This window comes from Pseudopodoces humilis, chromosome 6 (assembly GCF_049639895.1).
Source record: "Pseudopodoces humilis isolate 2021_Gansu_Grassland_sample_001 chromosome 6, ASM4963989v1, whole genome shotgun sequence".
Taxonomy (NCBI): domain Eukaryota; kingdom Metazoa; phylum Chordata; class Aves; order Passeriformes; family Paridae; genus Pseudopodoces; species Pseudopodoces humilis.
The window spans coordinates 22,892,119-22,910,409 of NC_142205.1; the positions used below are offsets into that span (position 1 = coordinate 22,892,119).

At 39.1% G+C, this 18,291-nt stretch overlaps 1 protein-coding gene across 2 annotated transcripts in view; it reads right to left on the reverse strand.

Moving 5' to 3' along the window:
* PDS5A (PDS5 cohesin associated factor A) overlaps positions 1-17,670 on the reverse strand; it is a 71,360-nt gene extending 53,690 nt beyond the window's left edge. The window contains exons 1-2 of one of the 2 annotated variants that reach the window (XM_088056347.1): positions 17,470-17,670; positions 16,496-16,666 (exon numbers count right to left, since the gene is read on the reverse strand). In XM_088056347.1, coding sequence (XP_087912473.1) covers positions 16,496-16,666; positions 17,470-17,496 — 198 coding nt within the window. In that variant the 5' untranslated portion in view covers positions 17,497-17,670. The remainder of the gene's footprint in view (positions 1-16,495; positions 16,667-17,469) is intronic. The other variant, XM_005517762.2, reaches the window with a different exon arrangement.
* Between the last annotated feature and the right edge of the window lie 621 nt (positions 17,671-18,291).

Consider the following 18,291-nt stretch of genomic DNA (forward strand, 5'->3'; position numbering starts at 1 on the left):
GACAAAATTTGAGATATTTCAATGCCAAAAGTACAAAACCAGACAGGAGGTGAGACTTGAGAGAGGTTCTTGAGGTTATACCCCTTAAAGTAATTTAATGTCTAGTTCAATACTTCATTAGAAATGTTTTACTACCTACTAAATTTTACAGTTTTTGAGTTTTTAAAACTAATTCTGTGAATTCCAACACTACAACAGATGCAGTGTCTCAATACAGTGCATGCTCTGCAACAGTAACTTTTGCCTTCACTTGAAATAGCTGGAAAATTAATCTGATTCCCTTTCTAACATCAGACAGCTGAGACAATGTTAACCTGTACCCCAAGCATGAACATAAATTTGGCACCCAGTAGCACAGGATTTAGTCACTTCACAAATATCTGCATCTGTGACACAGTGACAAAGAGAAATTTGAGCAGCTTACAAAGAATGAACCAAGCTTCAGCACAAAAAAATTGTGATGGCCCAGAACACATAGAAAGCAGCCACTTCATCAATACCACTGGACTGAAGTGGCCTGAAGCCAAAATAACACCTCATTTAAAAATTATCTCTGTTTCTCTTGACTCAATACAGAGATTTCACTTTGCTTGCTCAGTTGCAGTGATCTCAGAAAAGCAGCCCACATGCATGTGCTGGAGGTTCAGTATATCAAAAATACATCAAAAATATTGGGAAAACTAAAAAAAAAAGAAGGGAAATGTTACCTGTAGAAGGACAGAACAGATCTCTTTCACACAGAAAATCTGCAGGTGAATGACAACTAGTTGACTAGATGACTGTCAAAATAAACTAGGTCTTAAGTATACATACGGCATTACACATAGGCACAAAATTTAACTTTTTTCATCTAAAACCATTCTGGATTGTATAGTTATTGCCGCCAGGTCCTGGATCCTAAATAAAAGTATTACGTCTCTTAAGCTTGCATACACAGGATTTCAAATACATGAAGCTCCATTGCTCTTACTTTTCAGAAGCCTTGAGTGGCTTTTGAAACCATGAAACCTTTTTCCTTCATGTTTGGTAACTTGTATTTCTGGCCTTTTCTGAACATTTTGTTCTTTTTTTTTTTTTTTTTTTTATCACCCTCATGATCACAGCATGCAGATCATGTACAGATATACTGAACCTATTCACAAAAAAACCCCTGTGGAACGTACCTTGCTTTTTTTTTGCTTTCTCATTTTCCCATCCTAAAAAGAAAAGTGTTACACTGCAATTATTTTATTCTGATTGAATTAATTGTCTTGTTCTGGGATCGAATTAATTGTCTTGTTCTGGTTTTCTTAAATTCAAAATCAACACATTTCCCAATTCATCTTCATAGTGAGGAAAGAAAACTTCAGAATGCACTTTGGCCTACAAATTGTAGAGGTATGCAATAGTCTTCTACAGCTGCAAGAATTCACTGGACATCCTAAAGATGCTGTTGGCTAAGATTTATGGTCAGGAAATCTGTCAACTACAATCTTTAACACCTAAAACTCAAACATTAAACTGAAGCCACCTAACACCTTAAAGAAAATGGCCAAGACCTAATATTTTACTATGAATTTTATGGCAGAATAGGGGAGGTGGAAACAAGCAGATGCTGACCAAGTAACTGATCTTGAGGAAAATGCTTCAGTATTTTTATTCAATAGTCCCAAAATACTGTCACATTCATGATGACATTAATTACAGAACTCTGTTCCAGATGTTGAGAGTACAGTAAATAACCCTAAACCAGATGGGGCTCAAATTCCTAACCAAGGAGAGAAGCCAAAAGATGTTACTCTCAGATTCCACTACTGACAGTTTCTTCACTGAAGGTAAATATTGCCTGCACTAAGGACCAAAAAGGAGTATCAAAGAGAAACAATCCAGCAAAGAAAACTAAAGGATGGAGGGAAATGCTTCCTGCTCCCCACCTCAAACCATTGCCTTGTTTAACTTCAGGCATCCTTCTTTTGCCAGAGCTCTGACTGCTCACATACAGGGTTAAAGAATGGTAAAATCATGAGGTAACATTCAAAACAGGTAGTGGCCACCTGCTTACTGTGGACACCATGTCTACAGTATTTGTTTTGAATTTCTGGGTATGACTTCAGAATCAGAAGAGAGCTGATTCTTGTGTGAGTCAGGTATTGAGAACCCAAGTAGTAGGAAAGTAGTTTTTCTTCACTGAACAAACTCTTCTAACTTCAGCATTTTGTATCCTATGCACTTATCACTTCTCTGGGTTGAGAAAGCAGCATCTCCCAGTCAGCACTCTTAGAGAAGCTCAACATCTTCCCTCCTCATTTTCAGTATGATGGTTTTGCAAGCATTCTGGTTAGGATTAAGACAGCACAAGTAAGTTTATAGTAAAATAGGTATTTGCCTCCATCTAGCTTCCCATAAATGTACCGAAATTTCTTTGTGCTGATCAAACCTCTAAACATTTGATTGACTGGTCATGCATGGCATCGGTTACTCACAGGTGTTTTTTCATCTACTATCAAAGACTTGCCAGGTAATTACAGATTTTAGAATCAAGAGTCACTTATGGTCTCCAGAATTTATATACAAACAAAAAGACTGAACTCCAGGAATCTCCATATACTACTCAGATGTGAATATATGTAAAGCATATCCATGCAATCATTTCTTAGGCATTATTTTGAAGTCCTTTGAATTGAAGAGTACCAGTAAAGGCTTGCTTCAATATAAAATTAAACAATTAAACCCAACAAGCCACAAACTAAATTATATGAGGTGAAATCAAATTATTTCAAAGTAAGGATTTGTATAATCAAAATTATCTACATAACTTCATCTAAAAGTTTGTGTCAAGATTCCCACACTGCTACTTTCACAGAAGTTTCCATTTAACTGCTACTAAAAAACAGGCAAAATTCAGCTCTAAACATTAGTTGAAGTTTGGCAACTACAGAATTTCAATGCATATAACCATTAAAAAATTGCAAACTCCTTGTAAACACTGTCTCTAAGAAGAATAAACAAAATTATGTTCAAACATACTTCAACAGCAGCTGGATTTTTGGGACTCCTATCAAGAAGTCCTTAATATGTTCTGCATAACTCTCAGGTCCTGAAGTGTAAAAAATATTACTTAAATGAGTTAAAGGAGTTCTATTTCTTTCCAGAACAATTCTGGAAGTGCTTTACATGCAAGAGTAAACTTGGAGATATAAGCCCTGTGGAGTATTAATAACTGGGTTTGATATGACATACGCACAAAAAAAAAGATTCTACTACTTGCATTTTATCAGTTCATGCTTGGGGAAGAAAGCTATTTACAGTGCCTATCTGCTGGATAGTACAATTTTTTTTTGCATTACGGATGATTATCTGTAAATAAAAGATTCATCTTCGTTTATGTGTACATATGCATACAGTTACTCCCCTACAGACAGACACACATCCTGGAAGTTAGCACACGTCTTTGTTTAAAGAACAATCAACTACAGCAGGCATTAGGAAGGGAAAAAACAGTAAGAATCACACCCAGCATGAAGACAAGTCTGTTTGCAAGCAGTGGCCTGTACCGCCTACTCCAGTTCAAGTCACAGCGCAAGACTCAATAGTTTGGACTGCAGAACAGGAAAAGACTAGTCTAAACACCACAGACTGTATCTCATAACTGTAATACTGGTACAGAACTGCAAGCCATCATGCTTAGGGAGGCCTGAAAAACACTGAAGCCTCAAATTCCTTCTTTTGCACAAACAGGACAGACAATAAGAGAAAACCAACCAATCCTAGAGAAAAGAGAGGTGTTATCTGTATTTCTCTCTACTTATTACTACATCAATTCTGAATTCAAATATAAAATCAATTAATTTTGAAAGCAATCATGTATTAGAATGAATGGTATCTATTACTGCAGTTACTCAGCTAAACATTAGAAAAATTCACTGTGGGCTCCCCAACGTTCACGCTTGTTCAAAATTACCAGCACCAGCAAAATCCACAAATTTTTGTATAAACACAGCACTGATCTCAATAGTTTGTAACCAGAGAACATTCTCCTGTTTCTTAGCTTCTTTCTTCAGACATGGAAGGCCAGTACATCATTCACTGCACTGACATTTGCAACTCACTGCAAAAAGGAACACACTTCATTTTGATTAGAGATACTGCCCCAGAAATAGAGGGGATGAAGGGGTGTTTGTAGAATTTCTTAGGGTGTAGTTTCATGGCTGTGTGAGTCAACCTAAATCTGCCAGATCTGTCACTCCATTACACCAGCACATAAGTGGCTCATAAGTGACAATACTGTAAAATCCCCTTTTCTGCTGAGGTTACTTTTCAGACATATCTGCTTCTTGAACCAGATCATTACATGGCTGTAAAAATGACAGGGGAGGGTGAGATTACTTCAGCCCAATCTCAGGGTGCAGTTTAATGAATTAGAAGTTGATTTAGTAAGGTCAAACTCAATGAACACAGTGTTCCAAATTCAGCAGTCACTGCAATAGTTCACCCCAATATTGTCACAGAGCTCCTGTGAAAGCAAGGAAAGGGTAGTAGGTGACTGTGTAAGTCACAGTGATCCAGACGAAAACTTACCTGGAAAAACTGCTTTTGAATTGGATCAATTCCACAATCCAGCATCCTGCAAGCCACAGATACACTTGGAAAGGCATGGGGAAAAGTATAGCCCACAAGCAGCAAGAGTGGCTCAAAGTGCTGGCCTTAAGTGTTTTGTGCTTACACACACCAGGGTTTGATTCAGGCAAGTCCTCCACCTACTGGTGTAGCAACTCCACCCTTTCCAATTACACCAGTTTTCCACTCTTTCTCTACAGTCACTATGTGCCTCTATTTTTTACTTTTTTTCTCCTCCCACTCTTCACAATCTTGATTTGTTTCTATGACTTTGAGAGTGCTGGTGACTCAAATAAGGAAAATTACTTTGAACCATTATTCTTCCTGAACAAGCAGCAGCAATGAAAATGAGCAACTGTTTCTTCAGCAGCAGAATCATATTAAAAGTACTCAAAAGCAGTCACATACAACAGTGCCAGGATGACAGGCTAGTGGAACACAATACTGGCAGACTATAAAGAGAACTAGCTTTTTTATTATTATTTGCTTATTTATTCTTAAATTAAAGTAAACTGATTTAGACTTTGTTAGAATACCCACTATGCTGGTCAGCTCAGATTACTAAAATGACTTGCAATACTCTACAAAACCAACCTGTCATTACTTACTCCTCCACGTTGTTACACTCCTGATGAAATTATTTTTGCCCACAGCTTTGTTTTTGAGCAAAAGATTGATAAAGTTGAAAAACTGTGGGAAAATTCTCAATCTTGTAAAAACATCAACAACTAACATTGTCCTTACTTTTAAAATTCTGAGGTTAGTTTTAAAATTAATTTTCTGGGGATGTTGCATGATGCCAGGCTTTTAACGAAGTGTTGAGAGGCATCAATTCAGCATGTACAGCAACAAATGCATGACAGTGCTCATACAGACTGAAGTTGGAGTATCTCTGAGGAGTCTCAAGACAGTGAAAATTAGGGCACAGTTCCACAGTATGAGTTCTCAGGAGGAAGAGCCTGTGAGAGAGAGTCCCTCAAAGCGTTTCTCAAACCAGGTCCACTGCTGGATAAAAATCTAATGGTGAACTCCGTCCTCACAGACATACACAGACATAAAACAGGTAAACCAGTTTTAGCATCAAACATGGAGTGACACACAGAGCTCAAATTCTAGGATGAGTATTCTTTAATCTAGGTATATCCAACTCAGGCCAGAATGCTCCAATTGCATGAGAACCTAAATTAAGAACAGCATCCAAAAATGTCAAAGTGAAACAAAATTAAATGGCAGCTTTTTAATCTGTAGTCTGACTGAAGGTGATTTAACCTTTAAAGGGAAGCATAGGCTAGGATTTAAGGACCGTAACTTTGGAAAACATTACACACCACCCCCGCTTTCCCAGCTGAGATTTAGGAACACAGACACTAAACTTGATTTTTATTCCCATTTCAAAGTGATTTTTTAAAGGCTTGTTAAGTTTTCTACTGACCTACTTCCAGCTCTATTAATGTGTATATATTCTACAAAGATACAGGTTTTGTACTTGGTGAACCCTCCACTTCCTAAAGCAAAATTCTCATGATTTTACAGCAGTCTAGACTACCAGTTTAAAGTGGAGCAAAGCTAAAATCTTATTTCCAGATTTCCCAATTTCCCTTCAGCTACAGTTATGCCTACTTTCATATTCTACATATATTTTCTAAGGAAAAAAATGCTACTAACAGCTCACAAATGCAACTCCTAGACCTTCATTTATTGACTTCACATAAGCAAAAACAGTACTTCTTGCCACTGATATTCTACTGGTAATAGCAGAAGAAGGCCCTTTTGAGAAGCGATGAATTAGAATTTTTCAGGAATAATGGCACATGCCAACAGTATTTATAAAGGATTGAATCACGTATTTAAATAAACATGCATTTTCAGGGAAAAAAGCTTTAAAGTTGCCTTGCATTCATTTGTCTTCTAGGTGAATGCATGTTAACTCTGCAGCACTTCACTGACAAGAAAGAAACACCTGTTAAAACCCACACATATAGGGCCACTTTTTCCATCTCTCACAGATAACCAAGTTGTTTTTAACTATCTTAAAGTACTGAGTTTACCTGCTTTATTTTTATTACTGCAACAGCTTAAGAATTAAACTTCCTTTCACGTACTCCACAATACATTGTGCCATTGTGCAAACAAAGCAGCATAATTTCTGAATTATTCTTCTTCATTACTTCATGTAAACAAAATTTTTAAAAGAAATATTATTTCCTTTATGACTGACAGGAATAAGGCTCATAGAAAAGCACTGCAGTCAGAGTTAAGTGACTGAATATCAGGCTTTTTTATCTTAAATCACAAGAAAATAACAATTTTTATATTCTGCAGAATTTACTTTCAAATAATTCCCTACTAAATTATGAACAGTTTGATTAAATTTCAGTAATGAGTTTACTTCAGAGAATCATTACTGCCTTTGGATAATTAAGTACATGCATGTATTTTCAAATGGTACCAGAAGAAAGGAACAGTTAAAACATAAAATTATATTAAAATAAAAGGATTTAGTATAATTTGACTACCCTACGGACCAAAAGACAGAGTAAAATTTTTAAGGTGAAATATGCAACCACATCTTCCTTACACTCAACTTGATACAGAAGTCAATTAACTTATTTTTTTCAAGGAACAACTTACTATAACCAATTTCTTTTTATATCCATATCACTACTGGCATAATCATAACACTCATACTGCAAAATTTCTTTATATTAAGCACTTCCTAAGTTCAACTATAGTTTCATTGCACACATTCTGCTTTAGCACTTGTACCATAACCCTGATTCCAAGTAGCCAGAAAAACCTGAAAAAGCTAATTACATAAAAAAACCACTATACAAAACTTCAATTAAAGAACTTACTGTTTGTCTTTTGAGATTTTAAACTACGTTTGAGTGATCTGGGTTTTGTTGGAGTTTAGGTTGGCTTTTTTTATTACTGCTTTACCCTTTCAGTAATACCACATTGCATAAGCAATTTTCATCAAGATGATCACGGAATACAGTATCATATTCACTTGTTAAAAACAAACACTTTGAAGTTTAAAACCTAGTAATATTTTTTAATACCATGAACCACCCCACTACCAGTTTGTGGGTTAAGAGCATTTAAAAGTTTTTGTGCTTTATTTTCCTCATTTATCTCCTGTTCTGCTGCTATTTGAAACCCATTTTATCACAGGCAGTAAAATTGCCACTGCCTGGTTTCCAATAGATCTCCTCCCCATCACTCTCCTCTCAGAGAGCTGGTACATCCCTTGCCTTGCTCTCATCCTCCTGCATTACTGCCCACTTTCTTTTGGGTGCCATGTCCAGAAAGCTGGGGAAGGGGCAGCAGATCCCCTAAAACATTTGAAACACCCATGAATTAATTAGTTGCATTTATTCCAGCTAGCACATGGGCTACTGCCTTTTGAAATGTTTAACAGTGCTGGTCCATGCTCCTTTGTGTAAACTGAATTTGGATGTCTCTATTCTGTTCAGCACCAATTAGACAAGTGTTCCATCTCTGAAACCTTTGTCCAACTGCCAGCAAGTTTTGAACTAATGTAACTTCAGGGAAGATCAGTAACAAAGAAATTAAACTTATTTCATTAGAAAAGTGATGTAAAAACATGATTTTCCCAGGCAAAGTTCTATCATATATAGAGAGTAAACTGACACATACAAATGTTTTCCTCCAGTTTTTGAGAGATTGATTTTTGGGTACCTAAAACAACAGTAGTAAGATTTTCATAGTAAGCACTAGTTTATAGCTGGTCTTTTAATGGGCTTTCACATTAGATGAACCAATAAAACAGTTTTAAGATCAGTAAGTCACATAATACTTAAAAAAATATTGTAAAACTGCAGATGTTAAGCACTTTCCTCATGGTCAATCAGGCTATTTCTGCAGACAGCCCTAAGAAAGAGAGCGACAACAACTGCAGAGGAAGGGGAATTCTTTAAGGATGCAAGCAAATTTTAGTACTACTAAGTACTAATCCAGCTACCTTTTTTTTTAAGGATGTGCATTTTTCAGGTATATTAGACACAAAGAATGGTGTGTGGGAAAGCTCCAGAAATATCCAGTTTCTCCAAAATCCTTCTAAAAAAATGTTCTTTCTCCTTCTCTTTAATTTTCAATAACTTCAAAAAGTACTGGGAAACAGAAAAGACGTGTTTCTTTAATGTTTCTGAATGTATTTTGCCAGTACAATACTTTTTCTCTGTTTCAATAGTTTGGAAAGTTTTGATAAATCTCATGGAGAGCGATGTCGTAATTTCTAGCATTAGAAATTGAAGGCATGAGGCCTAAAATGCTAATGACTACCAAACTATTCCAGCAAAACGTGACAGGCTGTACTCATGGAAGACAATAGAGTACCATTAAGATTAGGTAATATAATTGAACAACTAAAAAGAACCAGGAACTCACTTGAGAATTTGACATTAAAAAGGCTGCTCAGCCTTCAGAGCAGATTTGAAAGATTTTTTTCCCCCACTGCAGCTGCAAAACTGACCTTAACACTGAAGCTCTGACACCTCCATCAGGTAAGTATGTTATCTTCAGTCTCACGTAAGTAAAATATATGTTTAGAATACCCCTATGCAATCCAGGTACCAGAAAGTTTTCAATCTTCATTCCTGAGCAGCAGCTACATTGTGCCAATTTTATCTTGTTCCTCCTTAGCAGTATTTCATCATGCTTAAGAGATCTTTACAACAGCCAAATTCTGATGTCAGCACAGCAGTGGGAATACAGTTCATTAGTTTACTGCAGCTGCAAAGCCAGCAAAACACACATTGCTTTGAGCAATACCAATAACAGGCATGTGTTTTAGATCGATTTGTAGGTAACAAGGGTGATTAACAAGATACTGCAGTCTGGGAAAAAACCCTCAGATATGAACAATGTTTAATATAGATTGGGGACTGCACAAAAGTTTGGTTTCTTTAACTACCCAAAATGGCTAAATGGCTATAATATACACTGTGAACCAAAGATCTGCTAAATATTTTGTCTGTTGTTTTTCTTTCTCATAGCAGAAGATGCACATTGATATTAAGCAGACAAAATAGTATGAATTCATTCAAGTAGACAAGGTAGAAAAGGAACCACATATATATGTCTGATTTCCCTTTCTATCAATCATCTCCACATTACTGTCTGCAAGTCCAGGGATAGTTTTTCTTTCACTTCATATCACTGCTAAGAGAATAACACTTCCGTTCTAAGTCTTTGACCACAGCTGAAGCTCCTGCTGTTGTGCAAACTGAGGCATACAAACTCCTCATAAGAATGCAGTATTTCACAGATTTGGTATCTAAGCTTTATTTAAAATATTTAAATTCACAGAAAGTCTCCCACATCGTACCATAAAAATACATACTGACTTGCATATCCACCTGGAGTGCTTTATACGACTACATCATGTCACTTAAACTGAAGACAACATCAGTAGAGTTCTGGTCTGCCACAGGGTCCCAGTATACCCCAAAGTAATATTTAGTCTTCAATAATTTGTTCTAGAAGAGAGGGACAAGCCCAGAAATTTGTAATTTATTATTATCACAACAACTCTTATTCATATCTTTTCCCAGGTAAATAAGCCCGTACTTCTCAAACTTCTAGTCAGTTTTTGTAATACTAATGTTAATACTATACTTGGTAAGTGATTAGACACACAAAAGGAAATACCACAACCAAAATCCTGAAGCCATTAAAAAAAGTTGTTCCAGAGTTAATCAAGGTTGTTTAGTAGAGAAGCATATTACTCAAAGACCACCTTTCTTATTTATTGTAGATGGAATACTCGAACTGAAGGAAAATACTTCAAAGTATGCTGTATTTTGAAACAAGTCTGAAGACTTGCATGCCAGCCTCCCACCTATTACAAAGTTTCTACACAATGCTTGTAAAACAGCCTGTAACAGTTTTCACAGAAAACATTAGTCATTTTCTGGGTTTTTTAGGCGAGATGATGAGGCCTGATTTACAGAAGCCCTGGGCACTCAGAAATGTAACTGAAATCAAATAAACTTTCAGTCTGAACACAAAGTGCAACAGAATGCACTTCACTTCAGAAGTCACAATTTAGAAATACCAAATCAGGCATACGAAGCCAGCTTGTCTTTCTGGTATTGGGGTTTGGTTTTTTCCTTTTCAGTAACTCTTCAGTTCCCTATCTTTTAACTGCGATTAACATCATGCAGTCACCTAACAAAAAAAAGCATTAGCACAAGAATAAGATTAAAAATTCTTTGAAGTTTATAGCAGAATAAATAAGGGCATAAAAACTTCTGAACTAGTCTGTCCATTTCAGTGGTCAGACATCAGAAGTCACCATTTCTAATTCAGCAACCTTTCAGGTTCCCCCTCCGCTCTTTCAAATGGGGACTTTTTTTTCCTTTCACAATACATTTATCTTAGTGTTGCTGGGAAACCATTAGAATAATATTATACATGTGAAATTACTATTAATTACTGATGCACTTGTAACAGAAAACAATCAAATACAAAAACAAAGGGTGTCATCATCAATCAGTTTGAAATTCAGTAACATCTGGGTGAACTTGGTAAGCCTAAATGGTCTGTTCCTCTAAGGACTGACAAAATTGGGACATTTACAAAGCAATTGGTTAATATTCCATTGGAAAAAAAAATCAGAACACAATTTCTTCTTCTCTGACTAGTGGCCTGTCCTAGTTAATGAAAAACTTGATTGTTACAAGACTCAAACTAATTAAAAAGATTAAACTATGAAAAAAACCAAATTAAAAATTTGGCTTTAGGCTTATGTGGCCAGCAATAGCTCAAGAACACTGCAAATGCATTCTGCAGTTAAATACAATTAATGAAAGTTTAAAATTATTACAATAATTAACTGTGGATCATTTCTGTAACCTGGCTGTATGACCTCCACAAAATTACTTCTAGTTCTTAAATACAAGCATGCAAATACACGCAAGTCACCCATTTCATCTAAGACTTGCCAACAAAGAGCGTTTATTAGTTAATATACTATCCAACCCACTTAATATGTATACACCTTTTCCACTCAAACATACCAAATTCTTGTGGGTAATACAACATATTTTCTTCTACCAGATGATATTTTAATTTGTATTTTCTAGTATTGTTTAAAATAACTACCTCAGTAAAAGCCAGGCCAGATCAAAGGTCCATATAACTACACAAACTCAGAGAGCAGCCATTAACTTACCCAGAAATATCAGGGTTAGCTAAGAGTAAATCTTTTTTCCTCTCACATAACTACAGCCTACTCCAAAACATTTAAGTAGTAACAAGCAACCTTTCTCAATTTTAACATGATGTAACAGATGCCTAAAAACCACCTGTGCATGATATGACAAATTGTTAGCACTGGCTATATCTAGTGGTATGGAAACACAACAGGCCAAACTGTAAAGGGGCCAATACCTAAGAACCAGAGGAACATGCAGAAAGACAGTGGAAAGAAGGAAAGGGAGGCTGTTTGTCTTGTTCTCGCACAAATACATACAATAACTAAGAAATGCCAAGGGACAAGATAGGGGAGACTTCAAGGCGCACTTGGAGTGCTAACTTCTCCAGATGATCAGCAGCTAGGCCTTGGGGTGGGCACGGCAGGGGAGAATTGGAGAGAGGATGAAAGCGTATGGGGGGCATTGAATTAAATGCAACTTTTTCACAGCAAATGCTTTGCCTGTCACCATGGGAAAAAGAACGAGACTATTGGACTGATTGAAAAACAAAATGACAATCACTTCTCCAAAAAATCCAAACCCCCACAGAACAAAAACCAGAATCCTAACCCAGCTATGATAAAGAACTGTATCACCCTCACTAAATTCTAACTTCTAAAGCTTAATTTCACAGAAACATATTTAAACGCTGCCTTATACCTGTATTTAAAATTTTCATGCTGAAATAAATTTATCACTTCTTTTCTTTTGAAAAGTTTCAGAAACTTTTTTTACTTTTGTGTATTTAGCATTTGAGTAAATGTGATTTTTACAGATTTCATGAATTAGTATTTTTTACACTGATATCTCTAGGTAAAAGAAAATGCTGCACTGCATTTTCTTTTTTTCTACAGACTTGTCTTACACTTCACCAAACTGTACAGTTTTTAGTACAAAGTTTTATCTGAACTCACCATTATGCACTTTTACATTAAAAACTCTAGCAGGCATGATGGTTTTCCAGAAACTATGCAATGTCCCCATTTCTATCTCGAAAGAAAACATTTGCTAACTTTCACATTCAAATGGAAGTTCCTTCAACATTCTACGGTAGGACTGCCACAAAAAGAAGTAGTTTTTTTCCCCTGTGCTAGCCCAAGTATTTGTGAGTTCTCCTGATAAATTAGATAAGAAAATGGTTCAGGTTAAAATTAATGTAGTTGGAAATGGGTGGGTGTTCTCTTGTTGGTTGGTTTGGGTTTTTCCCCTGTTAAGTTTTAACCCAGTCAACTCTTCCATTTTGGTGTGCAGCAGAATGAAATGCTTCTAAAGAGGGTACAGAAGTTGGGACAAGTACTTGATAGCCCCACATATTTTGGTGGCAGTTTTGGCTTTGCCTACAAGGGCTGTTTATGTCAGTCACTGAGAAAATCGCTCTCTATGCATTTTGAATTGATGGGCCTATTTGTACTGTATCTGACAACTGAGTACACTACTATTAATCATCATAATGACTAAAATGTTTTATATAAATGACATTTGAATATTCTTTTGTGATCAAAGTTATTTCTGAGATTTAAAAGTTTGCTGACAGCAATATACAAGTCTGGAGTTTAACATGGCAGTAAAACAGTCAATTTTGAAAAAAAATTCAATATTCATTAAGAAGCTTTGCAGCAAAGCAGATGCCAAGTTTCTAAAACTTCTTACAACCTTCAACTATCTTATGGAAAGAAATATAATATTGCTAACACATTTGCTCTCAGGTTGCATTTAGGTTCTGGTTAGACCTTGGAACTGAAGGAGGGCTTCTTGGGTGCCTTGCAATTGTTTGTTTTCCCCTTCTATCACTTGGTTACGTCAAAGTTACCACCCCTCTTCACAAGCCTTACCCAAATTGTCAAGCATCTGACTTGCAGCTCTAAAAGCAACCCCTATATAACTTAAACATCTGCCCTGTAAAGAGAAAGACTGACCTAAAAAAAAAAATCATTCTTTTGTAGTCAGAAAGTACAGTAAACCTCAACACTCTGCTACATGCTAGCTGCCTAGTTTGGTTAAGCTTAATTGGATCTATTGAATGGACACTTCACCCCAGCCCCAGCACACCAATTAAAATCACTTCCCCAACAGCTGAAATTATACATCACATACTGTCCCACTCTAAGACAGCACCAAACCATCAGTGTAATCTAACACACCAGAAACTACCTTGGACTCCATTAAGCACCTGAACTTGCATTTCATTTGCCATACATCTGCAATACTGAGGCATTTCCTTTTTATGTCCCTCAAAAGATTCATGTTAATTTTAAAATTATCAATATTTTCATTTTCAGGACAATGATAATGTTATCATACAGATATATCAAAACACTTTGAAAGTATCTGGCCTACATTTTATTACCCACAATCCTAAGCAGAAGGAGGGAAAGGATATAAAAACATTCTTTTTAAAAGTCCTTGGCACAAAAGCTGCTGCTCAGGCACTCTGGGACAGGTGCCCAGAACGTCTCAAGTTCCAATAATAAGAAAAGCTTTCATTAGGAGAAGAGGTCTGGACACAAAAATACAGATGTGATACCAGAAAACTTGCTAATAAGGACACAAATTTGTAACCAATTAAGTTGACCATGACCTCAACAAGCTAAAAGAACAAAAATTTGCAGGAACTGACCCACAGCCTAGTGGCCAAAACTCTAAGTTGCACATTTTCTGCAAGAAACACCTTCTGTAAGAGCATCTTTGGCTGACACATCACCAAGACAAAAAATCTACAATTCCAAGAACTGACTCATGCCTGAGTTGATACATTCTATTACAGCTGGCTTTTATCACCAAGTCATATTTAAAGTTTTGGAAAGTTGTCTTTTGAAGAAAACTTGAAGAAATTAAGCAAAGCTTTTTCAAGCATTTCCATCCCAAGCACAGTATCATCATTATATTCCACATACCAAAATGAATTTGTTTTTGTAAATTAAGTTAATATAAAGAAGCTCTGACTTCATAAAGAGTATACATATTATACAAAAGCCTAAAGAAAAATATACTTGTCGGTTTAGTTCTACACGGGATAGTATTTCCCATTTTCTTGATGCTTCAGTGAAGCCAATACCTGACAAAAAAAAAAAATTCCTCTAACTCAGATTAAACAGTACCAATATAGTAAGATAAATCTTTTTCCATTGCTTCAGTGATGGTAGGTGCAGTAACAAAGTATTTGTTTCCATTTAAAGTCAGTCTCAAATTTTCTGTCTGTCTGAATTCTGTAACAGTAATTAATTTTAAGAAAGACAGAATTAATTTTAAGAATTAATTTTAAGAAAAAAAGTCTTCTCTTAGCCTGAAAATAATGTCTAATACACACAAGTGAATTCAATAAAACATGTATACATGATTTTGAAATTCTATTATTCCTATTATACAAGAATGACATAGTTTACTATTGCAAATCCACCAACTGGGACAACATAAAATACCTGTTTCAAGGATCACCTCAAAACTGCATTCCTCTACATTCCACAGACTTTGATCCAAGGTATCTGTCTAAATAGTCACAACTCTAGTATCCTCTCCTGTAACTGGCAATATTCCATTGCAGTTTTGAAAATACTAGGCTGGACTTGCTCATTCAACAATTTTCAAAACTGTAAATAGACAACAAGGCTAATTTAAAAAAACAAAAACACACTGACACATGCCTTGCTGCTTAAAGAGCAAAGCACAAAACCTATGTTCTCTTCATATTTATAGTTAAGAAAACTTTTCAATGTACTAACAGACTAGCCAAGACTTGTGATTTTTATTTTTAAGTCTTTGTGGAGTCACTGCTGTCATGGGAAGCAGATAATTTCCAATTTCCAATCTCTAAAAATTATTTCTCCACCCTAGGCATAGAAGTAAATCCTAGGTTAGAAAAACCTTTGGTCCAAAGACCATGGTGTTAACAAATGATCTGTGTCAATATTTGATCAATGCTCAATTCTCTATTTTCAGCATGGACTTAGGAAATAATATTACTGTATCACAGTAGCAATTCATTTTTTTCCAGTGAAAGAAGGGATTAATAAAATAAAAAAGAGCTTAAGACTCACACTCTCCCAGGATGCTAACAAATAAGCAGAGAAGATGCTTTTCTAACATTCATTTTTGCTTATGAAAATTTAGGAATTTTGTCAATTATACTAAATAGGAAAAAAACAGTATGGATTACACTAACTTAAAAAAATCTGAGGCAGGTTTTACATTTGTAAGAATTTCAATATTCCATCCATAAACTCCAAGAATTAAGCTTTGTTTTTTGCAAACAGTGTGATCTTTTCAATCAAAATACCCTTACGTAGATCTACTTGTTTCCTCCGCCCAACGATACTTTCTTCAAATGCCAGAACCAATAAACTACCTAGCTTGCCAAAAATTTTTTGCTAACATATCCTGTAATTATTACTTATGATTTCACTTCAGACCTCTCCTCTAAAATGTGGATATGTTTCATGTACAAATTAACAGTTAACGTATCAACTCTGGCATTAAGAAAACTCACAAGAGAACAGTAACGAACTACAAAAATGGGAAAAATAGGTCTTCCACTTTTAAGGAAAAGCAATGAAGTCATATTCCCTTAGACGTCTGCAAGCAGGAAGGACAACAAAACTCTGGCAGTTCTCCATTCAAGTGATAAAATGTTTACCTTCACAAGTAAAAATTACAGGGAGGGGGTGGTGGTCAGAATTGCTCACCTTTAACCGTTTAACCACCTCATCGTTGGTAATTTTGTCTGTAATCTCCTTCACTCCAGGAGGATAGTAGATGATTTTACCGTCGGCAGCAGGTTTTGGTTGGGTAGCAGGGAAGTCCATCCTGACGCTGCTCGTTATAAACTTTCCTTCTCCACAGTCCTCTACCGGCCTCTATCGGTCAGAAAACAAAAGTTCAGCAGAATAGAAACGACTTTCTAACCCTCTTTTTCCATTCCTCACCCTCAGTTCGCTGAAGGCCCCGGCTATCGCCCCGCCGGCCGCGCCCCCCAGCGCTGCCCCCGCCGCATCCCGACGAAAGCGAGGCCCGGCCCGCCGCCGCTCCCCACGACTCGGGCCCCTCCGCTCCCCTCCGGCGCCTCCTTTCATTGCGGGGCTGCTCCAGCCCAACACTGTTAGTTCGCCGCCGACGGTTTTACAATGAAATTTGGGGCCCAATCGAGGGATAGCCCGCGGCCGAGGGCCCTTTACGACCCGGGAGGTGGGCCGGGGACACCGTTCTCGGCCCCAGGGGGTGGTTCAGAGCTCGCACATCGGCCCCGGAGCCGGGAGACGAGGCCTAAACAGTTAGGCCTCAAAACTATCGGGAGGCAGAGAAGCCAACAGGAGAGGGGGAGGGAGGGAGGGAGGGAGGAAGGGAGGGAGGGAGGCGGCAGCGAGCGCAAACAAAACCCCCCCGCGACCCCCCCATCCCTTCAGAGCCCCCCGCCCACACTCCCGCGCCTCTAGGAGCCCCCTCGGGGAGGGGGCCCGGCCACTCGCCACTTTCCATTTGTTCCCGCAACTTCATATCCCCTCAGCCCTCGCCTCGCACCCCCCCCCGCCGGCCCCGCCGCCCCACATTCGGCCGGGCCCACAAAGAGCCCCCCGCAGCCCCGGCTCCGCGCACACACCCCCGCGGCCGCGGGGAGAGGGGAGCGAGCACGGGGGGAAGCGGGACCCGGAGCCGCCTTTACCTCATGCAGCTCCGGAAGGTGCAGCATTGAGCAGCCTCCGTGCCGGGTGGTGCTCGCCGCTCCGCCTCTACCCCGCCGGCCGCTGCCCTGGGCGCTCCCGCCGCCTCCTGCTCCGCGGCGCGGCAGCTCCTGCTCGGGAGCGCTGACTGGGGGAGGGGGAGCGGCTCGGTGGCGGCAGCAGCGGCGGCGGCGGCCGGGAGAGGGGGAGGCTCGGGCGGAGCGTGCGCCGCGGGGACCCAGCGCCTCTCTCCGCCCGCCCAGGGAAGCGCAGCCCGGGAGGAGCCTCCGCGCCGCCCCCGCCCCTTCCCCTTCCCCTGCCCGCCCGCAGCCAGCGGCGACGGCTCACCAGGAGCCCCCAGCCCCCGCCCCGGGGCAGAGGGCGAGGCCGCCTAGTAAGTCTGGTACCGCGCGGAGCCCCGCGCAGAATGGGCAGTACCGGCGCGGGCGGCGCAGAGCTGCCTCAGCTTGGCGCCTAAACACCCGGAGCGGCCGGGCCGGGCAGACTCCTCTGGGGCGGCGGGGGCACGGCCAGCGCCGAGCGGCGATGCCCGGCTGTCGGCAGTGTCAGCGAGCGAGCCTGCGGGTTCCCGGCTGCAGGGCGGGAAGGCGAGAGTTATGTTGGTGCTTCCTTGCGGAGTCCGGGCCGCTCATGGATGCGCGGGCTTGTCTGGCCGGTCCCTCAGGCATGTGGGGCCTGGTCAGCGTGATGGAGAAGACAGTGTGCGGAAACGGTGTGTGGGGTGGCACGGAGAGTGCGGTGGCAGGCGAGAGTGAGCAGTCCTTCAGGTAGATGAGGGGAAAGAGCAGTTGGTTATACTTTGG